Below are 26,662 nucleotides of genomic sequence, written 5' to 3'. Positions count from 1 at the left end.
AAGATGAATGTGGTACACCGAAACGTCATTGTGTTGAGGGGCATCACGACTAGTGCGATCCCATTACAAGATATTCTCTAGTTTCTTCTTAGATGATGACAATCTAACGTTAGCTTTCCTAGCTGGCTGGCTACAGAAATAAAGGAACCTATTTTTTTTTCTTCCAGAAATTACTATAATAGATTTAAAAATGAATAAAATAGTACGTTATAAGTGCAATTATGATTATATGTAAAAGAAAAAGGCTATTTTTGAATTAAAATTTAAAATTGTCCATACCGTTGGTGTTCCTGTTTCAGAGACTGCTTTATCAGCCTGTCCAGATCACAGCTTAGGGAGAGTGAAAGGACAGCGCCTCATGATCTGAGCGTGGCTTTCATGGAACAAACGTATCAGATACCTGCACATGTGCCAAGCTTCAGAGAGAGTACATGAAACCTGAGGCTCAGGGGGTCTGTGGTCTCATTAGGCCTTCGGTGATCAGACACAGAGGTCAGACTTTGATCTCTACAACCCTGTATATAATTGATAACTTGTTTTGCATATATTTTTGTATGATAGTCAGCTTGCAGATAAATCTTCACTATTTCTCTATTTAAGACCTTTTCTGCTTCAGCTGTGATTGAAGATCCACATCCAGTATTTCTTTGGCAGGTGAGTCGGAGGGGAGCACAACATCTTATCAAAAAAAGAGATTCCTGCGCTCTGCTCTTGTATTCAATACATTTATTGCATCAGTATATCACATTAGTGTTTCTTCACGGATTAGACACATATCTGCGCAGTGGGAGCTGTGGGATTAAGAGGAAAATCAATAGCTAGAAGCAACAGATACCAGATCCAAGGCAAATTTATAAAGTAGGATGAGAAAAGAAGGTTTTAGTGGCTGCTGGTCAAAAAGTGCAAAAAGGCTGAAGTGGGAAGGTTTAACCCCAGAATACAGCCAAAGTAAAACTACTTCTGCTTCTACAGACGTCATAATTATGATGGTAGCAATGGAGGAAGTTAGGTGATGTAGTATGAAGAAGGACAAAGTCCGTCTGCGGAGGAGGTTGGGGTGGACGGATGGGTGGACTGTGAAATTGTCATCGTTTCTTTTATCCACGACTGTTCCACATCTATAACTACGTTTTTATTATTGTAACCATGGCAATGAAGGTCCTCTAACCTTAAGGAATCCAAACCACGATCCTCTCCTAAACTTAACCAAGTGGTTTCTGTGATGAAACCTGAAAACAATGATCCGGTATGCCGATGCGGATGCACTTATTAAAGGAGCTATTTGTAAGTTTTGCTATTGCTTGTCTTGTGAACGCAACAATGGCTGAAGCTCTTGTCAAGTGGCAAACACCACCACCACCCGCTGCCAGCAGGAAACCACGTTTGGCAGCAGGGAAAAACTTGCAAATGGCCCAATTTCACTGATAGCAGACAGAACAGTCTGTGTGGTTGTTCAGGTTGGGGGAGGAGTTGTTATGTTGCCAGATTGACAACATTTTCCTCAGTCTTTCCTCAACCATCCACTCCCACAAGTTCAGTGATTTCTTCCATGCCTGCTGCACATACTAATTTATCCCTGTGCTCAAAAACAGATGGAAGCCTGGAGGTGGACCAGTTTGTGTATTTCAGTTTGAAGAGAAACTTGAGTTTTTGGTCTCCATCAGAAAAATCAGAGTAAAGAAAAAAAAAAATAAAAAAATGGGGGAAAAGAAAGGGCAGGGTGAACGAGATGAAATAACTGACCTGACAAGCTGGCGGATGTCTACTTCTTATCGACTGAATTGGCCATTTGATAACCTCAGTGTCTCCTATGATGAAACAGCCTGCTAACTGACACAGTATGTACCATTTGTGGTCAACCTTTTTGACTCAGTAAGGTGAAGATCTCCTCTCATGCTCCAGCGAGGCTAAGTGGATAACACCTCTTCACAATACAAAAGCAAGAGGACATTCATAGTTTTCCACTTGGGTTTTCAAGCGAAGAATTACTCGGAGCGCTAGAGAGAAGTTCAAACTCTACTCAAAGGGGAAGGGTTAGCAGTTCTGAAGAATAGAAGTGATAGTTCCTGTTATTTGGCGTTGGTTTGAGTGAGGTACTTAGCTGTAGTCAAGTGTATTATTAATCAGCATGCTAACGTCTGTGCAATTATAATGCTAATATACAGATGTTTAGCTGTTAGTTTGGCGTGTTAGCATCCTAACATTTGATAATTGGCACTAAATACAAAGTGCAGTTGAGGCGGATGGGAAGGTCATTAGTTTTGCAGGTATATGGTCAGAAAATGTTGGATAAAATTCATCCTGTGACGACCACGAATATTTGGAAAAAGTTTCAGTCCTGCCAATATTTCCTAAGATATTTTAGTTTGACTGAAGTGGTAGACCAATACACCAAACCAACCAACATTACAGTCCCTAGCTACCATGGCTGAAAACCCATTTGATGATGTATTTATTTAGTAGAAAAGGAGTCTTTCCTCTTGTAACCCCTCAGACAGTGAGCCACTCTTACTCATCTGATGTTTGGATTGTGCTTCCACTCGAGGGCTGAGCTTGAATTATACAATAAAGATGTTCAACATCAAGTCCTTCACAGGCTTTGTAGCTTCTCAGCCGGAGCATCTGTTTTGGTCACAGTTTGATCACTGTATGTCACTGATGTTTCACTGATGTTTTTCAAGTGGTGGTACGTGTACTGTGGGTTCCCAAGGTGTACGTCTAATTGGTATCCACTCTGTCCCTGGGGCAGAGGGTGAATTCCCTGCGAGCGGACCATGAAGACATGGAGCTCAAACTGGAGCTTTAGCTTCATCCCTTCAGATCAACAAAGCAAGAGTCACAAATCCTCTGTGATGCAGGGGCTCATCCTCATCTTTTCCTCTCCTCATTTTTCCTCTGTATAAATGTTAAATAGTTATGCAATATAGTTTATTTTAGAAACCTCTCGTTTAGCCCCCCTGCTTCTTTACAAGTATCCCTGCTGTCCTCTAATGTGTCGCAGCACAAAGAGGCTGTTTCTCAGTAATGCTGGTGGGGTAGCAGAGGAGGGAGGGGCAGGTTTATTTTTGTCTCTCAGAAGGAGGTAAACAACAAATATTCCCTTATGTGCCGACAACACAACATCTGCTCTGTGGCTTTAAGATGGAGGAATGAGGCAGAGGCCTTGTTCAAAAAGGCAACATCAAAGTCCAGGACCTGGAAAAGACAACGGGAGGCAACACGCAACATACTGTTGTTCATACGCAAACAAGTGTGGATGTTTATGTTCCTCAAACAAAAGTCAGTGATCCTAACAGTGTAACTTTGGCTGCAGTAATATGAGAACCAGATACTTATGCTTTAAACTGAGGACAGAGAATGTGCTCCTTTTTTAATAATCTCATCAGACAACTTCTCTTCATCTGTTTTTTTAAACTTCCCTCTTTTTCTGGGTCTCATCAGCTGCCTAGGGCAAGAGAAGCAAGAGAGAAAAGAGATGTGGAATTCATCAGAGAAGGAAGATCATGCACTATTGTACCATTAATGTGATTAAACCATGTTTCTCTACGTGTCGTGACATCCCCGATAAAGCTGTTGAGTGGATAGGTGGACAACACTGTCTCTTAGAAACCATGAGACATTTTGTTATATAAAGGTTTAGAGAAGTTTACATCACAGAAATTCATCTCATGATAGCATGATAGTTCAGTTACACTAATCCAGTCAGGTGCAGAGACCCAATAATGTTCAATAATTTAAGTAAATGTGTAATTAAAAAAACGCGCACGCACGCATGCACACACACACAATCCTCTGGCTAGTCTTTCTCTGTGGTTGCTTTAGCCAACAGGTGCTAGCTTACACTGCTAACATTGGCTCTTCACATTAATGCTGAGTAATAATTCAAGCTGCATTTATAGAGCGATATTGGGAATTCTTGTTACTGATAAATGGATAAAAATGTGTGCTTAAGATTTAATGATTATATATGATTATTTATGTCATATATGTTTTCCATTTAGCTTATTATTTAGTATTGAACACTTTTATATTGACGTTTGTTAAAATATGCTTTTTCCAGATGTTTTTCAGTTTAAAAGAGTGCTGTTATCTGTGTTATGCTACACATCTGAGTCACACCTCTAAAACTATCTGTTCAAAGCCCATCCTTTATCGTTAGCTTCCTGTTTTTGATTTCCAGACGTGCTAAAGATCCTGCCAATTTCATTTTGGTTTTCATAAACAGCCAAAGTGGTCTGATTGTTTCTGCTGTATTCTCCTCACAAAGCATCAGTAAACCGGATGACTCATCCTGCTGTTGACACGCAGATCAGAAAAAACTGAAAAAAACGCAACATGAGAATGGACTCGAGCACGGTTATATAAATGGTTAAATATCAAAATTAGCACCCAGGAGGCCTTTAATGGCTGCCTCAAAAAAACATGTTATAAATGTCAGGCTCTCTGCGTTATCCCTTTGATCCCTTTCTCTCTCTCTCTCTCTCTCTCTCTCTCTCTCTCTCTCTCTGTGGCAGTAACATTCAGTCTCCTGTAGCCCTCCTATGTAAACCTGCCAGACAGGTGTGAGGGCTGTAAACACGCAGATTTTCAGAGATGAATGACTTCATTGTTTTCATCATTTCAGGGAAAGGTGACAAATGTGGTGGGGAACATTTTGTGTATCTGCCCCGGTGTGCTATAAATGCCGTGGAGAGGCTGTGACCCAATCTGGTGCCACATCTAACATTTCACAAAAGAGGAAAAAAAACAAAAAAAAAAAACAACAAAAAAAAATGATGCATCACACCTATTCCCAGACAAACACACACACACACGCACACACAGACACACACAGGCACATAATCGACCAGAGGAGAGAGAAATGAGGCTGACGTCAAACCCTGTAAACCCATTCACAACCTCTCCCTCCCTCCCTGCCTCCCCCCCTCCTCCCCCTCTCTCTCTCTCTACATTGTGTCTGCCAAGCTTCTGACAACCTGAGTTAAGGAGCAGAGTTATTGGCTGTCAAGCCCGGTGGTAATGAATGGGGAGCAGCCGGTCAGTCACCAGGGGACAAACGCACAGAGAGAAGAAGAAGAAGAGGAGAGGAGATGATGCCCTCGACCAGGAGAGGTGAGTGTTTGTCTGTAACGAGCCCTTATAGTTACAGACTCTCATGTGGTTTAATGTGGCTGAGGCACACACTCAGATTTATTCATTTCAAAATGACACACACAGCATCTCTACCATCTTAAAGTCCTTAAAAACTTATTCACCTTCTTACTACACACAGTGGGGAATGATTTTTCTCTGACCTCTTCTCCCTGGTTTGAAGTGGGCGGGGCTCAGATGGGGGAAAAAAGGAAAAAAAAAGGTGATGTCACCTGCTTCTGTGGTCCAATCAGGATTGAGCAACATATGAATCAGACTCTGATGACAGCTGTTGGGCTACTCATTCACTGTCAATTAAATCTGATCAAACCGCACCCATTAAGTTTATAATAATAGTATAATATTTAATAGGTATAGTAACATAATAATATAATAAGCTTTATTTAGAGAGCACCTTTCAATAGAGAAATAGAGGAACAATAAAAACTGAATGATAAAATAACAGTTTAAAGGTTTTACAACATGGGGGGGGGGGGGGACAATGAGGTTCAGTAAAAATGAGATAAAACAGTCTAAAGTAATTAAATTAATCAATAAGAAACAGGATTATGACTAATACATTTAAAACATTAGTAGATTCAGACCCCAAGCCCAGAGAAAGCACACCTATAAAGATATGTCTTTTAAAGGGATTTAAAAGAGGCTAAACACCTCATCAATCTGATCTCCCCAGGGAGGTTGTTCCAAAGAGCGGGGGCCCAAACAGAGAAGGTGAAAATGACAAAGAACTGAAACGAAAGCACATAATGAGTGTTAGTTAGGCTTGTTAGGGTGTTAGAGGAAGTTCTCTAAGAAGAAATGAGTCTTCAAGAGATCCTTGAAGACAGAGGGACACTTCTGCTTCAGTGGTAATGGTAATTGCTGCCTTTTATATATCAATCCAAGATATCCCTAAAGATTATCATTGGTTGTTTGTCGCACTTTAGAAAACTCTCTCCGGAGCCACAGATGACATTACACAACGGTTTTATAACTCGTCGTGATCAGCGATCATCATGTGGAAAATTAATCAAGATTGAAACCGAGTTTTGAGGTGTTCGGAGGCAGAAATAAAACATACTTTTATCCTGATTTACCTGTAAATCCAACATCATGCACATGCCCAAATCCAGATGATCATACTTCTATTCCCTCATGTCATATGTACCAAATTGTACTGATTGTAATGGCTTTGGGTTATTACACCATTTTATTGCAGTATGTGCCCATTAGCAGCAGAAAATCACACTGAACTGTCACAGTGCACATAAAGCAACTTCACTGGGGATTTTAATCCATCTATTACTGGAAATTCTCTCAAAACAATAGAATAATTACATAAATAAGAGAAGAAAAGAAAGACAAATGAATCCCAACTGAAGATCCACTTACTCTTGCTTTCCCGACTTTCAACTGTATCAATTCTCATCCATGTTGGATTTAAAACTTAAGCACAAAAGTTTTTTCTTTTTATTATTTAGCTTTGGTTTTTAAACTCATATCAGTCTTGTGAGAAAAGAACCCAAACAAAAGTCACTGCAGCCCTTTTACAAACCTTGTAATGAGACTGTAACCTAAAATGAAAGTGGCTGCACCACTTCCTGTGCTGGCTAAAGTTTCAGATTCACCATTTTACGACAAATGTGACCCAGACAGTCACACCACACTTCTCAGCAAATACGTCTGGATGGGAAAACTAGTAATTGCCAGTAAGAAACTTCTCATATGACCTGAGAAAAACCTTGCATTTTTTTTTTTGTAGTGGACAGGCAGTGGAAATGGGGGTGGAACTGAGCTGTAATTGGTTTCTGTTTACCAGTAATCCTGCCACAGACACAACCACAAGCAATTAGCCAGACAGCTCGGGCTTTATCAGTACAAAACTGGCACTGTGTGTGCATGTGTGGGTGTGGGTGTGTGTGTGGATGTATGGTTGTGTGTGTGTTAGTCATGAGGGAGAGTGTAATTAGGTTGAAGGAGACATGAGATTAAAATCAGCTCTTTTGTCCTGGTTTTCTTTTGGTCTCCTGATCCTAAAACGTGTGGTATGACAACATTAGAGTGGCCGACTTTATTCTAATGAAGGTCACTCTCACCGCAGTCATTCAGGAATAATAATTATGAGATAATAATGAGACAATGAGATACAATAATAGATTTAAAAAGCTATAATAACACTAGCAAAAAAATTGATAAAAAAAGAACAGATAAAATAGATTAATACACAATAAAAAAATAACATACAATGGAATAGATACAATTTAGAACATAACTACAATAAAATAATTAATAAAATAAGTGACTAATGACTAAAAGCCAGGCTGAAGAGGTATGTTTTGAGTTTACGTTTAAAAATTTCAATACTTACAGCTGCTCTCTAATTAAAAAAAAAAGATCACTACAAATTATTTTGTGTGACTCAATATCCAGAAGTTGTGAATGTGACAGAGCTGAGTCTTTAAAGTTCCTAAATGAGATTGATAAAGGTTTTTAGTACTGGGCTTTTGAAGCACAAGAAAATTATTGTTTTGGTTTTTAATGTGTTAGAACCTTTTCAGATGCCACAATGACTGTTTTACGAACGGTTCTGTGTTTCTCAATGAGATTAATAAGAAATACTGGCAGAAAAACATAGTGGGAAGAATCACAAACCCAAACATGCTGAAGAAGCTTCCTTTTTTTCCTGGTTTTTACTGCCTCTGAATATCAGACAAGCAGGTCAGGGGAGGATAGTCTGAGCTCACATCAGATACAGCAACAGAGGGGTTTATGAATGGAGCTGCAAGTAAACACAAACACACACACACACACACACACTGATCCATACTACACAAGATTTGACAGGCAGCCAAAAATAGAGACCACAGTGCTCCTGGCTGACGGAAGAGCTCTCTCTCTCTCTCTCTCTCTCTCTCTCTCTCTCTGGCATACACAAGCACGCACACACTCCTCTGCAGTCCCTCTGTCACCCCGCCCGTCTTAGGCTCTGGCGGAGTCCATATGTGAGTCATCGGTGGACTTTAACTGTCTCTGTCCCTCAGTGCCGCAGCAAAGACAAAACGGCAGTCAATGACAACGGCCGCGCAACAGTCACTACTACACTGCTAAATGATATGCTGCTATAAAGCTACAGTACCGGTCAGCGTGGAAACATAATGCATCATAAATATCATTTATTAAGCTTTTTTCATCAGCAATTTAACAGCATTAATTCATTCACTCACCGCCACATATTAAGACTTATGGGCCAATGAGCGCCATCCTATACAGACTATTTCACATAATAGCGCGCAGCCACATCAATCATTCAGTCACTTTTTTCTAAATATAGCATCATTATGAATTTATTCATTTCACCACGAGCTGCGACAAAAGCGGTGAGATGTGCTGCCTCCAAACTATTTTAGTTCATATTCAAAGAGCGAAGCAGTTTTGTTTGGCTGACTCAAATTACCTGCGCGTGTGCGTATATATATAGATATATAAATATATCTATATATATGTGTGTGTGTGTGTATATATATGTGTGTGTGTATGTATATGTGTATTTATATGTCTGTGTGTGTGCGCGCGCGCTCGTGTGTGTGTTGCGTATCTCCTCGCTCTGTGACGCACGAGTCAGGTGCTTCCTCTAATAGCGTGAGGAGCTGTCCGCGGTGCTGAAACCAGACTCGAGTGCTCGAGGCAGAGAGATGCTCAGCTCACTCACGACCCTCCACAGAAACTAATCACAAAGGTAAGACCCGGTTGTTGTTAACGGCATGAGTCACATTACACTAAACTGTGCATACTTTTCTATCACCCTTCATTTAAACACAGAGGTTTTTGTTTTTAGTCAGTCAAGCTTCCTTCTGTTCCAGTAGCTGTTTACCAACCTGATGCACCGCCACAGATGTGGAGGCGAAGAGGTTGCGACGTGTTTCTTTGTTCTCTTTTCGCTACGTGTTGTTTTGAATTGCTTGCGCTTTGGCGCTTGTAATTTTTCTCTGTTACATGTAAAAAAAAAAAAAAAAAAAAAAAAAAAAAAAACTACGTAAAGTTGAACAATTTCAATTAAGGCTGGAAAAGCAAAAAGTAAACACGGCGAAATGACAGCAATTATGCATCGTTCAGCGTCTGGTCTGTTATTCATTCTTCTTACTGTATTATAATTGTAAAAGTTCCTGTGTAGTTTATCAATATAGATTTTATATCTATATCAATATATATAATATGTTATATGAATATATATATATAATAGTAGTCTATATATAGGCTATGTATATCTATATATAGATCACTATTATTTATCAATTCTAACCTATCTGTATAATATCATAACCTTGATTTTTGCATGAAAATAAACATTTAAACACTTTTCGTTCGCGTGTTTATAAAAACCCAGAGTCTGACTTCATCCCGCTGGGGAGCGGTTTGTTTAAACATTTTGAGTTAAAGCGTGAAAAAAAACTGTAATAACTGGAGTTTGGAGATTTTAAGCGTTTAAATGAGAGATTTCCATGTGAACAACAGCCTTACCGGGTTGCCTTGACAACGGGGCTGTGACTCATGGTGAGCAGCAATTTGACGACTAATGAGATTTGCACGGGAGCCGCCGAATGCCGCTGCTGTTACTGCTGCTGGTGAACACGCGGCAGGATTCCGTTATTATTATTATTATTGTTATTATTATTGTTGTTGTTGTTGTTATTTGTAGTAGTAGTAGTAATAATAGTGGTAGCCTATAATTATAAAGGGGGGCCATGGCACCGGTAGTAGAGCAGGTTATCGGTTCGATTCCCGGCTCCCCCAAACCCAGGTTGCGTCAGAAAGGGCTTCCGACTGTAAAACCGATGCCAAATCAAATATGCAGAAGGTGATCCTCTGTGGTGACGACTCACTAGACCATCCAAAAGGAAACATCGTCATCATCATCATTGTTATTATTATTATTATTATTAGTAGTAGTATTGGTAATAATAATAATAATAATAGGTCTATATATAATAACAATGACAATGTTTTTTTTTTAACTGGACTAAATTTAGTTGTTTCAACTGGTTTACACCAGAACAGAAATTGATGGATCAGATTTTCAACTTTTAAATCAATACAAATGTCTCCGCGGTCTGTGATGTCATCATCAGATCAGACAATTAAAGTGATAAGAGCAAAAAATATAATAATAATAATAGGTCTATATATAATAACAATGACAATGTTTTTTTTTTAACTGGACTAAATTTAGTTGTTTCAACTGGTTTACACCAGAACAGAAATTGATGGATCAGATTTTCAACTTTTAAATCAATACAAATGTCTCCGCGGTCTGTGATGTCATCATCAGATCAGACAATTAAAGTGATAAGAGCAAAAAATGACAGAGGAATGCCAGAGCGCTAAAACTGTTGTGAACCGGTTAGCTTAATGTGTAAAAGTCAGTGCTGACATGTGCATCTTTGTCTTCCCTCTGCAGGCATCACCATGCCCTCTCTCCCCGAGACCTGCACAACAAGCAAACTCTTCCTCGTCTGTTTCACCCACCTCCTCTTAGCTCTCCTCTTCCTCAGCTCCTCCGGTGTTCACGGGGTGGCACTCAGACAGCACAGACTGCAGGGAAGTGAATCAGACTCCCAGAGAGGAAATGTCCACCAGGCTCCTAACGTTGACATGCTCAAAGCCTTGGAGTACATCGAGAGCCTCCGTCAGAGAACTGACACGGACTCCCAGCAGCACGACCCTCTCTCTGCGGGCTACGACGCCAGCCACGTGGACGATGCTGAGAAGCTGCGTATGATGCTGAGACTGGCTTCTAACCCTGTGCAGAGTAAAGATGAGGATGAGGAAGAGGAGGGGAGGGAGGATAAGAGTGAAGAGCTGCTCCAGGCAGTGCTCAGCACCCTCCAGCAGACGGAAAAGGCGTCAAAGCCAGAGTCACTTCGCCCCGGCGCCGAAGGAGAAGTCACGAGGGACGGCATGTATCCCAAGGTGCAGCAGAAGCAACACGGCATCCTGCTCCACAAGAAGCTGCCGCTAATGTTTGAGGATGAGGAAGAGGGTGAGGGGGGTGAGGAAGATGAAGATGAGGGGCCAGATCTGGAGCACGAGAGCCACTTCAAACGCACCAATGAGAATGTGGAGGAGAAGTACACGCCTCAGAATCTGGCAACGCTGCAATCTGTGTTTGACGAACTGGACAAGCTGACGAGCACGCAGACCGTGCATAAACGCCAAGATGAGGAGGACGACATGGAGGAGGATGATGATGATGATGATGATGATGAGGAAGAGGACGACGATATGTTTAATGTGAAGAATGTGGCGTACGATGACGTAGGCAGGGATCTCGCGCTCGACTGGGGTCCGCTACGAGAACAGGAAGAGCAAGAAGAAGAAGAGGAAGAGGAGAGGGACAACAAACATGAGGCAGACCGTGGGCTTGATTATGTTGACGACAATGATGAAGAAGACGATGAGGACGATGAAGACGAAGATGATGAAAGCTACCCAGTCAAGAGGTCAAAAGATGCAGATGATGTCGCCAACCTGGTGGACTACTACCTCCTGAAAGTGCTGGAGAAAACCGAAGCAGAAGAGCAGAAGCGAGAGATAGAGGAAGAGGAGGAAGAGGAGGAGAAGAAGAGGGCTGAGAGGAGAGTGGCTCAGACGCAGTACAGAGATAATATCATCCCACAAACCATCTACGAGTTCATTCAGATCTCTCAGAAATACCAGATTCCACCTGAAGACCTGATGGACATGCTCAGAACCGGAGAATTGACGAATCAAGAGCGGTCACGAAAGGTAAACAAATTAACCAGAGCACAAAACAAGCTCTCTCAGATATCCTCAAAGAAGATACACAAGATTCCTGAAGCTAAATTCTACAGCAGACGCCTCCCTGACAGTCAGAAATCCCCAGAGGAGCTGAGGACAGAAGAAATCCTCAACATCCTGGGGTTTGGGGCCACGGAGGACCGAGCTCCCGCCAGGAAGCAGAAGCAGTACAAAAGCCCGCTGTCACGACTTCACACTCTGCCTGTGGGGCGTCCGGGAGAATCCACTCCCACGCAGCGGCGCCTTCCCGCCACATTAAAGGACGACTATGACAACACCATGGACGAGGATGAACTGGCGGCGTATTTAGCGGCTCAGATGCCGGCGCAGTATCTGAACCCCGCGTATGGAAAGGCGAGCCAAAAGCGGGACGAGGCTGGACAGAGCGTGACAGGCTCTTTTGAACAGGCCATTCAGGATTATTTTGATCACATGGACTCAGATAAAAGCCCAAATGAAAAGAGACAGTCGGAGAGTGGCGAGAGGAGCGGGGGCACGCAAATGCAAGGCTTTGAAAACGAGGCAGTGATGAAACTGCTGAGCTACCTGAACCCAGAAACTGAAGACAGTGATGGCAAAACTGTCTAAAGAATATAAATAAGGCTGTATATATATATATATTTATATTTATATACACATACAGTATAAATATATATATATATATATATATATGTGTGTGTGTTGGTGGAGGTGGAGGGTGAAAACAAAGTATTTTAAAGAATAAAACATGTCAACTTTAGTTCTTCTGTAGGTTTACAAAAGCTGTTATTTATTAGCAGAAAAATATGTTTGGACATTCATTTGATGCTTTTCTTTTCTTTTTTTTACATGTTGCTCAACAGCATTTAACAACCAGTAGCCTACATGTGGACTCACCAGCCTTATACACACACACACACACACACACACACACACACACACACACACACACACACACACACACACAACCAAAATCAGTGTTGGATCCCTTAGATTCACTTGTGTTTTTTGGTAATTCTTTCTTAAATGTGGTCATATGTGACATACCTGAGGTTAATAAAGCATTGACTTTATTTTTTCCTTACTGTGTCGTGTTTCCTCATTTACTCACCATCACACAATCCATCGATTTAAACATAAATACGCTCTGCCTTTCACGTCTTACAGAGGTTGCAAACGCATATTTAAATATTTAAAACTTTTATTCCGATATGAAATGTGTCATAAACCCTGAGATTAATAAATATGAGGCACTTGCAGATGCAAACACAATTACAACTCTTAAAACTGAAGTAATAAGCATTAAAAAAAAAAATCACCAGGATTGTGGTTACTGTATGACCGTGTGATCATAAACCTTTTGGCTCAAGTCTTGAAAACCCTCCTCGTCTCTCGGCTCAGTAGGCAGGTTTGCTCATGTATTCCTCCATCGTCTGCGGTGAGAGAGGAGGCACGTGAACACGTTTCGTACATATGAGTAGTAACAGAAACCTACATTAGCTGAACGGTCTGTGAGACCTGAGCGTACCTCTTGGAGCGTGTCGGCCTCCTCTATGGAGGCGCCCACAGCTAGTTTGGAAGTTTCTAAGACTTCTCCTCCCATCAGAAACTCGTCCAGGATGAAGTAAGCCTTCTCAAAGTTGAAGATGATGTCCAACTCGCACACCTGACAGAGGAAGGCAGAGCAATATACCATCCAATGAATAGATGAAGAGATAAGATACACTTTGTTGGTTACTGATATGGAAGGAAAATTCATCCATAAGGAAAAAAAAGCCCTATGACCAAGCCCTAACTGAATATTTTAAAGAATATAGCAAGTTGATGACAAAACAAAATAAACCCCAAGTATCCTGAAATATCATTTTTAGGTTCTTGGAAAACTCTGGATCATATCTGCCCCCCCCCCCGTCTTGTTTTCTTTGAGGTGAATCACAGTGGTTCTTGAAGCAGAGGCATCTCATGGACACCAGGGGGAGTCTGATTGGCAAAGAGCACAGTGATGTGGATGTGCACAGTGAGGACTGCACAGTCTAACACAAGACGTACTGTAGTTCAGAGTGTTTGACCTGTATTTAATCGCACTGAGTATCACAGTGTCTTTTCTAAGTTGACCATAGACTGTCTCAGAAATATCTCAGTTGTACTTTCAAACATTGTAAAGAATCCAGCTTTCTGTTTCCACTGACTCTGACTGTGATCACCTATTTTACTTTGTCATTGTAGTATGCAATGCAGCACAGGCACTGTGTCACAGACATTCACTATATGGCCAGATGTATGACGGATAGTCTTGGCTTCAGCTTCAGTTTTGTTTGTCCCTTTCCTGTTTCAACATGACAATCCCTCCGTAAACAAGAGTCAGGCCCATAAAGAAACTGATTTCTGAGGTTGTTGTGGAAGGCCTTGGCCGGCCTGCACAGAGCCCTGATCTGAAACCTCCTTCCGTCCAACACCTGTGTGATGAACTGTGAGCTGTGACTCAGGCCTTATCACCCAGCATCAGTGTTGGACCTCACTAATGCTCTTGAGGTTCAACAGGAGCAAATCCCTGCAGCCAAATCCCAAAATCCTGTGGAAAGCTTTCTCAGAAGAGCGGAGGCTGTCTGTTAAAGCAGCAGATTAATGCTCATGGCTTTAGACTCAGGTATTCACATTTATATTAATGTGCTGCTAGGTATTGATATCTCTGTTACAACTGCAGGACTGTAAAGATGATTTGATCCAGGATGACAAAATATGGACTCATTAAACAAAAAGTAACACCTGATTTTGTTATGCAGTAAATCTTACTGACACAAAATTCAAAGAGTCGACTACTTTTAACCTGAACCACCAGCGTTTAAAACACGATGGAGATGTTTTAAATCTAAAAATGACTAACTGACAAAGCAACAAGTTAGCACACTAGCTAAATTAAGACAGTACATTTATATTCATCCTTAAACTGTAGCTTATGTCTAGTATGTCATATCTCTTTCAAAGTTATGAAGCTGCACAAGATGATGACTGACAATTATCAGACTTTTTAGAGAGAAAATGAAATCTCACTATTTTCTTTGATTTGTGGCAGTAGAATAAATAAATTAATGTATTTTCTGATATTTTGTGGTTGAAATATGCACAAAATATCTATTTATATCTCAATGTGGAGAGGTGCTGTCAAACGTTTTTGTGCAGACTCATTTCAAATCCTGGCACCGCTGCAGAGATTTTCTCTCCTAAAGTTTCTGAGTAAGCCTCTAACCAATCGGAGAAAGCCAAAGTCAGGGGGTGGGAGATCACGGCTGTCAATCAATACATGAACGCACTTCTGGTCTACTACTTCACTGATCCTTCAAGCTACAGTTAGACGCATATTGTAAGTTTAGTTTTGGATGAACATCACCTCCATAAGTATAATTAATATAAGTATTATTCGGTGTAAAATTCACTCTTTGACAACAGTAGTGTTTGAGAGAGAAGGTCGTCCTACATGGCTACAGTCCACCCACACAGGTGTTCTCACTTTGCTTGATTAGACCTCTTCTCAGGTCTGTTGTGAGCATGTGCAGAGTGTACTTCACTGACATCTCGCTCACTCTGCTCTGAATGTTTTTGCCAGAGTCCAACACCATATACTTCCACGTCTGGGCAGATTGTCCTGTTGGCTGACAGCTGGAACATTTTCTCTGTGTGTGCCAGAATTGATCCAGATGTGGAATTTATTTATAAAAAAGGTTTGGTGTCTTCACATAGCTCCAACTCAGGTCTGCCTGAACACAACTCTTAATTAGACACCATAATTGAAAACACCTGACCAAATGAATTCTGCTTGGACCAAAACATTCAGCTCCACTCACATTTCCAAAGTATTTATCCAACAACTCGACGTATCTGTGCAGCACCTCGAGGGCCAGCAGCTCATTATCCTCGTTCTCCAGACCGGCACAGAAATACAGACTGGCATACCTGAAATTAGAAGAGGGTAAAGGTCACATGTTGCAGCAGCAGTTGCCATAATGTTGTCAAGAAACCAGGTAAGACTACAAGCTCATTTTGGGCTGCACATGTCCTCATATGACAGCCTGCAGGGGTCTACGTGGAGTGAAAAAAACAGCCATAAATTAAATTATAGATTGTGTGAGTATGTAAGGATTTCACTGAAAAACAAGCACATCATTTGTACCATTTTAGAATTAATCATGTGCACTCTTTTGCTCTGATGATTAAGGATTTTATTGCTGTTTTGCCTGTGCACATATTCTGGGAGTTTGACAGACTTAATACAAATTCCTCATTAAATACTTCATAAAGATGCTATATATTGCCCTTAAATTATTCTTATTGGTTACTGCACTGGGTCCCAGGATATTGTGAAGTGTTATTTTGTCTACTGCCAGTGACTCTACTTTTATTACATCACTAACATTGTCCTGCCAGTAATCTGGGTCACGCTCTGTGTGTTTAACTCGACCTTTACTCTTTATAGGTCTTGTTAACCCGTTGCTGAGAACGGGTGTGTTTTGTTCAACACCCAAGCCGGTACCGGCCAGGAAAGACATGCCGATGACATGGCATTTTACAAAACACAATAACTCGTAGTGATCAGAGACAATAAACACAGCTGTGTCTGTTGCAGGCACCTCTTGTAAACAATCTTGAGGTCCCTCCATTGGAGGAAGTTGGAGGAACGTGGTAGACGTGGCAACACCAACATCATCATGTCCCGGATCACTTTCTTCTTCTCCCGGTCCGTTACCGGCGTGAACCACTTCTGCAGTCGCAGCTTCCCCTGCCGACTGAACAGCAACAGGAAGTGCATCTGAAGATGACAGGTGGTGGGAGACACTGATTTATCACATTTGTGTGGTGCGGTGTTAAGGAAAACTGTGGAAAATGTTACGAAATAACCAAACAGGAGGGACATCTTGTGTTGTGAGGGTTAACTTTACATACAGATACATGTGGAAACAAACGCCTTCAGTGATACTCACCCCTCCTGCGGTCATAACACTGCAACTAAAATGAAAACACCCAAACAGAAATCGGATTTCACAACTAGAAACGTGACTAAACACCACCATGGAAACACAACAACACATCCTTATCACCTTCAAGTAATAGAGATGTGTTACAACACACTAAAATACAATGCTTGCATTGTGCAAGGGCAATTAATGAGAGCTCTTTGCCCCGAGGTGCAGCTGCAGCAAGATAAAACAGGACCAGGTCATGGTCAGGAGGACAACAATATATCAGCTACTGGTGGAAACACTTCATCTTAACATAGTGTGATGATGTCTGTGAATCTGGATTATCTGGTGTAATGTTTTCTTTAAATGCATTTCAAAGACATTTGCATTCATTTGACTGTCAGACTTTGTTTCACTGCAAGTGTCCTTTTTGTTTTTAAGCTTTTCACTCTTATCTTATCTGTTTTCTAAATAAAAGGGAACAGTTTATTTTTCTGCTGTAATTTCCACATGTTAAAAAAAGGAAAGGAAAAGAAATATTCAGGAACTTGAAACAAGACAGTGACTCAACACCATCAATTTTATGACCTTTGATCAAGGAAGTCACTCACCTGAACTGATTTGCAGCCACGAAGTAAAAAGTTAAATTAAAAAGTTAAATAATTCCCTTCTGACGGTAGTTTTCACTTGTTTGAAAAATGGTAATTTAGTTTAACTACTCCTAACACGTTTATTACACCGTTTGTTAGGACATATCTCTCGTGCATGGACTAAACTCAATACATCCAGATACAGCAGCGTGCTGGGATACCCACCATTTTGTCACGCGCGGTCCGACAGAAGTCACTCAGGTTCAGATGCTGCAGGTTTGTGATGAATACTTTCCTAGAATCCTACTGCACCTGCTGCGCTTTAGGGAGACCCGACATGTTGCTTCCAGGTCGTGCGCACACCTTCGCCGCTCGGGGCCGCGCCCTTCCACACTCCAGCTGCTGATTGGCTTCCGGGAGTTAAAGACACACACACACACACACACACACACACACACACACACACACACACACACACACACGAGTTAGTGCAGCCTGTTTTGGCATAAGCCACGTTCATTTCTATGATGCTGAACGCACGTGGAAAATCCACATTATTTATCTTGTATTATGCAATCTCAAAGGAGAAATGGCAAAAGTTCTGTTTTGCTATAATTTCTTTTATGAGATCTATTTGTATTGTATATATTTATATTTTGTCACATTTTAATTCTAAATATTTTTATCTTATTGTTACGTTTTTCTATGAATATTTATTTTTATATTTATTTTATTCTTATTTATTTGTATTTATATGTTGACCTGCAGTAGGCTACTTGCTTGTTTCATCTCTGTTTATATTTCTTTGTTTGTCATGCACCAAAACACCAAAGCAAATTCCTTGTATGTTGAAACTCAAATTAATCACCAACTGATAAACTCCTATTAAAATTAAATACAGAGGGGAAATCAAACAGCAGGAATATTACAACCTCATGATGTAGACTAAGCCTACAGTAAAGGAGTGATAGGACTGTATGTTTCTGTCTGTAGGCTCGGTAACACTGGTGGTGAACTGATGCATCCTTCCTTCCCGCCGCTGGGCGGTCGCTGGAGTCCTCGCGCGCTGTCCGTTAATTGAATTCAGCGGAGCTCCACGTGGTTCGGCTCCAGAGTTAAAGCGGAGCAGAGAGCGGAGCTTCGGCGAGAGCCTTCCAGAGCGACACCATGTCTCTGTACCGCAACTCCGCCTGGTTCCTGAAGGGAATGACCGAGTTCACCAGGTAAGACGCTTTTACTTGTCCTGCCCCTGCACTGCATCAGTGCAGCTGGAGACAGTCTGTGACCTCAGGTGTGCATCCTCATTACTGTGGGTGTGGGTGTGGGTGTGTGTGTGTGTGTGTGTTTGTTTATATGGAGGAAAAATCTCTTATTCAAGATCAGGACGTCGCAATAACTTCAGAGAAACTGTATAAAAGAAACTCAATATGGACGAAAATGTAAAGAGTGAAGTGACGGCTATATTATAATACTGACTAGTATCAAACTCAGTGTAACTTTCTTCTCTTTGCCTCATGATTTTATATAAAATTTCATTGTGAGAGCGAAAACTTTTACAGGCATCATTCTAATTTTTGTCTCTGCACTGGGTCAGAATTATTCTATTGAAAAGAGATCATTTCCGTAGGGCTCAATTTTTAATTTGAAAATAAAATAGATTTAGTTTTTCTTTAATTTTGGTTTATTTCATTATGTAAGTAAAATTAAAATTACCATTATTATTTGTGATTGATTTCTAATGTCACACTACACTAAGTTTCTGGTCATTTGAAAAGAAAAAAAAATGCATATACCAGTATGTGTCTATATAAATAGCCATTAAGATATAGGATGGGTTGGGACCACCCCATTACATAATCTACACAGAACAGAATAGAATAGAATAGAAATGGGGAAACTAAACTAAACTGGTCTGGAAGAAATTTCTGATCAAAGTTAGAACCGAGAGAAGTGGAGCTGAAACAAGCGATAATCAAAGAGTTGGTCAACAGAAAATAAGTCATCTTGATGACTGATCAATCATTTTTAAACCAGAAACACCAAAAATATGATGATGTGAAAATGTCAAATGAGAGGATTTGCTGCTTTTCTGTGTTTTTATATCATTGTGAATCACATATCTTTCAATTCAGTTTTAATATGTATAGTGCCAAATCACAATATACATTATCTCAATGCACTTCACAGGGTGAGGTCAGGACCTTACACCAGCAGTTCCCATTCTCACATCTTTGAGTTTTTGACTGTCGGTCAGACAAAACAAGATATTTGAAGACCTCACCTTGAGCTCTGGGGAACTGTAGTGATTATTTTCACTTCAACAAATCTATTAATTTAAAAAATAACTAATAGCCACATTAATTTATAATGATAAGTATTGTTATTTTCAGTCATAATGTGAAGTAAGATCAAAATTTAAAGAAGGTTAGGTTGAAACTTATGTACAAACCTTTAATTGCATCACTGACCAGAATGAACATAATGAATATCACTGAGTTATGAATTGCTCAAAGTTGATAATGACTCGGCAGGAGTCATGTAAGACAGATGTTCAACCACAACATCGGTCCTATCCGATGCTTGGCGGCCTTGCGGCGCCTCTCCTCATCACGGCACAGAACGCCAAGTTGTCTGAAGAGGTGCTTTTGTGATTGTTTCCCTTCTCCCCTTTGTTCTGTGTTATCTTTTCTCGCAGAGAGCTGCCCGGCAACCCGCTCTGACCCTGCACTAATAGCTCTCTGCATGACACCATTGAACAGAGCGGGCATTTAGCCTCAGTAGTACCCCCCACCCCACCCCCACCCCCCCTTCAGCCGCCCTCAACAATGGCATCCAGGACAATGGGGGGAATTGAGGTCCTTGGTGCCACACACACACACACACACACACACACACACACACACACACACACACACACGAACACACACACTCTGATGCTGCTGTCACTAGTCTCATCCCAAACCCCAGAGACAATGCCAGGCACCCTCTCTCCTTCATTGTATCTGTACAGTAAAGCTCTGAAGGGAAATACAGTAACGCAGGCTGACCTCAAACACTGAGCCTTTATGACCTGAACACACTCACACACACACACACGCGCACACACACTCACACACACACTGAGGCAGAGATGCGGCAGTACAGATGTGGTAAACGCTGCTGATGTGGTAAACGCTGATCTCTTGCAGGAATGCCTTCTTGTCGGCCTCCAAGAGGTTTGTGGAGAAGGACCTGGAGGTGTCCGTGGCCGGACGCTCCTTCATGATAACAGGGGCCAACAGTGGCATCGGGAAAGCCACCGCCATGGCCATCGCCAAGAGAGGTACCAACCAAACCACTGATTATCTATTATATTGCAGTTATGTCATTAACAAACGTTCATGCATACATACATACATACATACATACACAAACACAGCATCTAAGGATGTATGTGAAGCAGGTATACAGTACATACTTGTACCTCTGTGACATATTATACAGGTGCCTACACTTCCATACATATACACATCATCCCATCATCATTAAGTTGAATAAACAGTGGTTGTCATGTAAGCTCACCCATCTGCATCTGTAAATTGCACATATTGTACATAAAATAGAAAAAAAAATTACTTTTAGAAAATATAAAACTTTACAGTTTGTGTCATAGAAACTATAAATCCTGACATATTCACCTTATTTAAGATGTTAATTAAAGCTAGAGTATGGCATATGCACCTCCCCATGATGTGTTCAGGTCCAGTCTAACACATTATAACAGCTTTAGAAAAAGAAATTCTATGTAGAAATGTTGAAGCTTTATTCCACAGTCCTTTTGTTTTGCCTCATTAAATCTGCACAAAACTAAAGGTGGGAGGATTTTAAAGGTGAGAGACGAGACCTTCTAAATTTTAGAGTAATATTTTGTATATTCTGTCCACTGTATGTTTCACTGTAGCTCACGTTAAGTTTGATGCATCACAGGCAGCCGATGATAAATCCAACACTCCTCTCCTGTTTTCTGCAGCTGCTCCGTCACATTATAACAGAGCGATGTTAATTTCTGTCTCCGTCACAGGTGGAACGATCCACATGGTGTGCAGGAACAAGGACAGGGCCGAGGAGGCCAGGGCTGACATCGTGAAGGAGTCGGGAAATAAGGTACAGTATGACTCCTCCACAGATATTAAAAAAATGAAATAAAAAAACACAGGGACAGACAACCTTCAAACTGACTCAGACATGATTCATTATTCATTATTCCAAATGGCTGGTGTCATTACAGGAGGTGTATGTCCACGTCCTGGACCTGTCTGAGACCAAGAAGGTCTGGGAGTTTGCTGAGGCCTTCAAGAGAAAGTACAAGGCCCTGAACGTGCTGGTGAGTCACATTTGCGTATATGAATATATGGCGTTTGCGTATGTCAGTGTTGATTCGATCTGATATGTTTTTGATCAGTATAAGTAAGAAGAAATATTGCCTCGTGTGTGCAGATCAATAACGCAGGCGCCATCATGAGCCAGAGGGATGTGAACGCCGAGGGGCTGGAGAAGAGCTTCGCCACCAACGTCCTCGGTGAGTCAAAGGTCAGGTGGTGAGGTGTGAAGGAAACGAGAAGAAGGAAAGATTTTTAAAAGTGTTGTTTCATCCTTGTCTTTCCCACCAGGGGTTTACATCCTCACCAAGAGTCTCATCCCTCTGCTGGAGAAGAGCGCAGATCCCAGAGTGGTGAGTCTGAGAGACGCAACTTTTTGTTTGTTTCACATGGTCAAAATCTCCCGCTGTCTGCTCTGCTGTAGGTCTGTCTGATCTCACAGAAGTCCTCAGAACTTTCAACAGGAAGCACAGTGGGTTAGCAGCGTCTTGTCCCTGTCACCTGCAGGCTGTTGAAAAGTCTTACAGCCTGTCTTTTAAAACGAGCGATGTTCAATTTGATGCTTCGATTACACTTCCCCGGTGGTCGCAGTGAGAATAAGAGATGCTCTGGATGAGTGTTATCTCTGATAATGGGCCTGGTATCATATATATCTTATCCAGATGTGGCTGATTGCTCCCTGTTATTTTATATAACACAGACAGGTTGGGGCGACCTGATGGCCTAATGTTTAGGGCGAATACCACATGGGCTCACATGCCTTGAACAGCGAGTCTTCACACCATTTGCTGAGGAATTTAAACACGTCCATGACTCCTTTAGTTTTGCACACATACAAAAAGATTATAAAAAATGTACTCAGTAAAAGTCAGTGTTATTTTTATATTATAATACAATATTATTATTATTTATGTAAGCAGTAGTATAATTTTGAACAGTGCATCATGTCTTATAAGGTGATTATTGGTTTTGTATGTACTGTAAGTATTTAAATAAACCTACTTACTGTTGCACCAGTGTACACGCTGAAGATTAAAATACAGCATATACACATAACTGGAATAATTGGATTTTATATCATGACCTCTGAAAAACCGCAGCTCCCTCTCCTGCCCCTCACCCCGGTCTCCGTTCCTCCATGTTCAGATCACAGTGTCATCGGGGGGAATGTTGGTGCAGAAGCTCAGGACAGGAAACCTGCAGTCTGACAGAGGCCGCTACGACGGCACCATGGTCTACGCCCAGCACAAAGTAAGACCTGATCCCAGACCAGACTGTCACTGACAGACTGTCGGGCTCTACAGGGGAGATACTGCAGTAGATATTGATTTGAGATCATTCATGAATCACATACTAAATTTTTGAGATGAATTTGGCCAAAATATAAAAATGTATCAAATGCAAAACGCAAATCCAAAACTTTAACTAAGAGTATCGGCCTCTCAAAAGCCCATGTCAGGTGGATCTTGTTTTTGTATGATGTCACAGAAAACATCAAATGACACCTGACTTCACCTGCTTATAGTCCATCCTCTAAGACATGTTTATTCGTGTGTGTGTGTGTGTGTGTGTGTGTGTTACAGAGGCAGCAGGTGGTGATGACAGACCAGCTGGCAAAGACTCACACAAACATCCACTTCTCCGTCATGCATCCTGGCTGGGTGGACACTCCAGGTAACCGCCCACCACTCGCACACACACAAGAGATAACTGCTGACACTTTTTGGATAAAATTAATAAAAAATCATTCCCTATTTAAAAAATCTGATCCTGTTTCTCTCCCTGTTGTGTCCCAGCGGTGGCCAACGCCATGCCAGACTTCCATAGCTCCATGAAGGACAGCCTGCGAACCCCGGAGCAGGGGGCCGACACCGTGGTGTGGCTGGCCGTGTCCGAGGCCACAACCACAAACCCCAGTGGAAGCTTCTATCAGGGTACGATGCAGAAACGAAACTCCAACATGTTCATTATACAAATTTATCTATGAGGAGTTTATGTTAAAAAAAAAACACACACACACACACACACACACACAAAAGTAAAAAATTTAATCAGAAAACAGTAAGAATGAGAAGAGAGGAGAGGACAGAGCACTGCTGGCTGAACTATGTGTTTGTCAGTTGTGCGTTAGATGGGGTGTGTGTGTGTGTGTGTGTGTGTGTGTGTGTGTGTGTGAGTGTGAGTGTGTGAGTGTGTGAGAGTTTGGCCTGTGTCCATTGCAGCTGGAGTGGGCTGCTTTTGGTGCCAGATACTACCAGAGTGTACAGTGCCTCTGTGATTACACAGACACACACACACACACACACACGCCAGTGCACTTTGGTATACATGCACACACACACACAATGACCCCAGTGGCCTTGAGGAGGAAGGCTGTAAGAAAAACACACTTCAGCGTTCATCTTTTAATGTGATGTAACATGAGGCAGTTCTGTCCTCTGTCCTTGTTTTTAATTTTATTTTGATCAGGTTGATCAAACTCGCCGCTTTTATTCACCGAATACCAGTTTGAAGTGACAGCGATGAGGAGGCGACGTCACGTCGCGTCACATCACATCGTGTCTGTTTGGATTTTGGTTGTGGGAAAACTCTGACATATCTGAGTCGTCTCACTAAACACCAGTCAAACTGTCTGTCTGGTTTTTTCTCCGCTGCTTTATCTCACGTCTACACTCGCTCAGTCGAACAGCTACAGGTGCCAAAATCATAACAGCTGTCAGCGAAGGAAATATTTACTATTACTGCGGCAATACTGATGAATTTTGATTTTGGCATTCCCATTCAAGCTGAAAACCAGTGTATAAAGACTGTTTATAAAGAAAGTTTTTCATTCAAAGAAAAAGTTTCTTACTTGATTTTATGCATTATGCATGAAACTGATGTGTTGCAGAGACACTGCTAATTTTCAACTCTTGTCCCTAGTTGGGCTTTTACATGTAGTGTCATTAATTAAGTAATAAAATTATAATTATAATAAATAAAATTCAACATTTGCAACTACTCACACTCGTTCTGACGTCAGTGGTTGGTTTTGTGGATCATAGTGATGAATAGAAAAAATATTCTACTGACATATTTCCTGAAATGCTGTGGTTCAGTCAGGCTGTAGTGTTTCTATCAACCGCCGTTTCTTGCTTGTGTTTGGTTGTTGTTGAAAACCAAGTCTTCACATCACCGTGTCTGCAGCTCTTGAGAAGTCCTACAACGTCTTAATTTAGTTTCCTTTAGTAAAGAGTTGAGTTTTGTAGTTAATTTTCAGGAGACGTTAAAAACCTATAAATTAAAAGTGGGATAGTTGTGACAGTGGATTGTGAGTTAATCATTTTTCATTGGTTAATCCATCAATTTCTTTTCTGCCACCTGAAATTATTGTCATATTCTGCAGGGAGTTACTGAAAAAAAAAAAAAACTATAATAATGAATAATTAATGACCAATATCTTCTTTACTGGGTATTCATCACACTTTCATACTTTGGCAGCTGTGATTTTGAAACAGGTATTAAACTACATTCAGTGTGGCATTAAAAAGACTATTAAGACAAGACATTACAGAAAAAGACATTAAAAAATTATTAATTCCAGTATTCCTTAACATTAGAACCAGTATATACCATAATATATGAGCCAGTATACATGCTTAATGTGAACATGTACCGTCTGTGTGTTTGTTGCTCAGACCGAAAGATGGTGTCCACCCACCTGCCACTGGCCTGGACCCACAGCTCCCCCCTGGAGGAGCAGAAGTTAATGTCTCTGCTGGAGGACTTGGCCAAGACGTTCCAGCCCCACTGAGGCAGCAGGAAATTGGGAACCAGTACACCACCGACACTAACACCATCAGCTCACACTGACCGAGGCTGGGCTCCAGGATGGATCTGGTTAGTTTTGCTCACTGGTTTAAAATGGGACAAATGGAAACCCAGACTAAACTCGCCTATAACTTTTTTTTTTTAATGCTTTTTAACTATTTATACGATAAATACATTTTCTTATTCATGAGCTCAACCACCGTGAAACTTTATTATGAGTGATGGATAGTGATGCTGTTTTCTGAGGAGGTTCTCTTGCTGATAGAGAGACACAAACAGCCGCCCAGTCTGTTTCTGTGACTTTACAGAAGTTGTCAATCAGATGGGAATCTGATGTGACCAAAAGTCACTCACACACACACCCCCCCTCCCCTTATTAATTCATGATACCAGTCATGGGCTCAGTCTGATGCTACTGTCTGCGTGATTTACAAAAGTGTCATGTTGTTGACGTGTATTAATAAACAGCTATGTATTAACTCATTTATGTGATGTACTGTACTGTGCAGGTTGAGCTCAGGCTGGAGATGAAGTGTTCTCTCTATGAGCCGTGTGCCTTAAACACAAAAACACAGCAGCATCACTTGACATGTGCTATAAAATCTGTCTGTCCAGCACCTTTTAAAAAGAAGAAAGGAAAAAAAAAAAAAAAGGCCTTTTACTGACTGACTTTGGTGTGTCTTTGGTCTTGTAAACGCACGTTTGAATAAAGAACATTAATAACTTTTCTGTGTCATTGTGCAGCTAAAAAATCCCCCCCCCCCCGCCTCTGCCACTCAGACTAAATCCATGTTACATCCCTGTTTATCCAGAGTCATAAAATATTAACCATTTGTGTGAAATTTTGTTTTTCTGAGGTCACCGTGACCTTTGACCTTTTGACCACCAAATTCTAATCAGTTCATCCTCGAGCCCAGGTGAACGTTTGTGCCAAATCTGAGTTCTGGAGATATTGCATTCACAAGTCCAAAAAGTCATGTTTTTGTGAGGTCGCTGTGACCTTGACCTTTGAACTTTGACCTTT

At 41.2% G+C, this 26,662-nt stretch overlaps 3 protein-coding genes across 3 annotated transcripts; 2 read left to right on the top strand and 1 right to left on the bottom strand.

The window, feature by feature from the left end:
• The first annotated feature begins 8,821 nt into the window (after positions 1-8,821).
• On the top strand, positions 8,822-12,544 carry scg2 (secretogranin II). The gene is made up of 2 exons (XM_022760483.1): positions 8,822-8,866; positions 10,586-12,544. The coding sequence occupies exon 2, from the start codon at positions 10,594-10,596 to the stop codon at positions 12,532-12,534; it is 1,941 nt and encodes a 646-aa protein (XP_022616204.1). The 5' UTR covers positions 8,822-8,866; positions 10,586-10,593; the 3' UTR covers positions 12,535-12,544.
• A 705-nt stretch (positions 12,545-13,249) lies between these two features.
• Positions 13,250-17,825, bottom strand: ap1s3 (adaptor related protein complex 1 sigma 3 subunit). The gene is made up of 5 exons (XM_022760484.1): positions 17,696-17,825; positions 16,551-16,729; positions 15,768-15,876; positions 13,454-13,591; positions 13,250-13,358 (listed from the first exon to the last, which is right to left on the bottom strand). The coding sequence occupies exons 1-5, from the start codon at positions 17,696-17,698 to the stop codon at positions 13,323-13,325; spliced, it is 465 nt and encodes a 154-aa protein (XP_022616205.1). The 5' UTR covers positions 17,699-17,825; the 3' UTR covers positions 13,250-13,322.
• Positions 17,826-18,614: 789 nt separating this feature from the next.
• LOC111232830 (dehydrogenase/reductase SDR family member 12-like) lies at positions 18,615-26,366 on the top strand. The gene is made up of 10 exons (XM_022760492.1): positions 18,615-18,693; positions 20,659-20,792; positions 21,531-21,613; positions 21,738-21,833; positions 21,947-22,028; positions 22,120-22,181; positions 22,975-23,079; positions 23,412-23,502; positions 23,625-23,762; positions 25,506-26,366. The coding sequence occupies exons 1-10, from the start codon at positions 18,638-18,640 to the stop codon at positions 25,619-25,621; spliced, it is 963 nt and encodes a 320-aa protein (XP_022616213.1). The 5' UTR covers positions 18,615-18,637; the 3' UTR covers positions 25,622-26,366.
• The last annotated feature ends 296 nt before the right edge of the window (positions 26,367-26,662 follow it).

This window comes from Seriola dumerili, unplaced genomic scaffold (assembly GCF_002260705.1).
Source record: "Seriola dumerili isolate Sdu_G_001 unplaced genomic scaffold, Sdu_1.0 BDQW01000337.1, whole genome shotgun sequence".
Classification (NCBI taxonomy): domain Eukaryota; kingdom Metazoa; phylum Chordata; class Actinopteri; order Carangiformes; family Carangidae; genus Seriola; species Seriola dumerili.
Note: the sequence above shows the minus strand (reverse complement) of the source record. Positions and strands in the feature narration are given on the sequence as shown.

Excerpts from the sequence above, each read along its gene's own strand:
- scg2 (XM_022760483.1), top strand. The coding sequence starts at position 10,594 with ATGCCCTCTCTCCCCGAGACCTGCACAACAAGCAAACTCTTCCTCGTC.
- ap1s3 (XM_022760484.1), bottom strand. Across the intron at positions 13,592-15,767 it reads TGGATAAATACTTTGGAAAT|GTGTGCGAGTTGGACATCAT; the intron begins GTGAGTGGAGCT and ends TTCCTCTGTCAG. Across the intron at positions 13,359-13,453 it reads AGGCCGACACGCTCCAAGAG|ACGATGGAGGAATACATGAG; the intron begins GTACGCTCAGGT and ends CTCTCACCGCAG.
- LOC111232830 (XM_022760492.1), top strand. The coding sequence starts at position 18,638 with ATGTCTCTGTACCGCAACTCCGCCTGGTTCCTGAAGGGAATGACCGAG. Across the intron at positions 23,080-23,411 it reads TGGTCTACGCCCAGCACAAA|AGGCAGCAGGTGGTGATGAC; the intron begins GTAAGACCTGAT and ends TGTGTGTTACAG. Across the intron at positions 23,763-25,505 it reads CAGTGGAAGCTTCTATCAGG|ACCGAAAGATGGTGTCCACC; the intron begins GTACGATGCAGA and ends TTTGTTGCTCAG.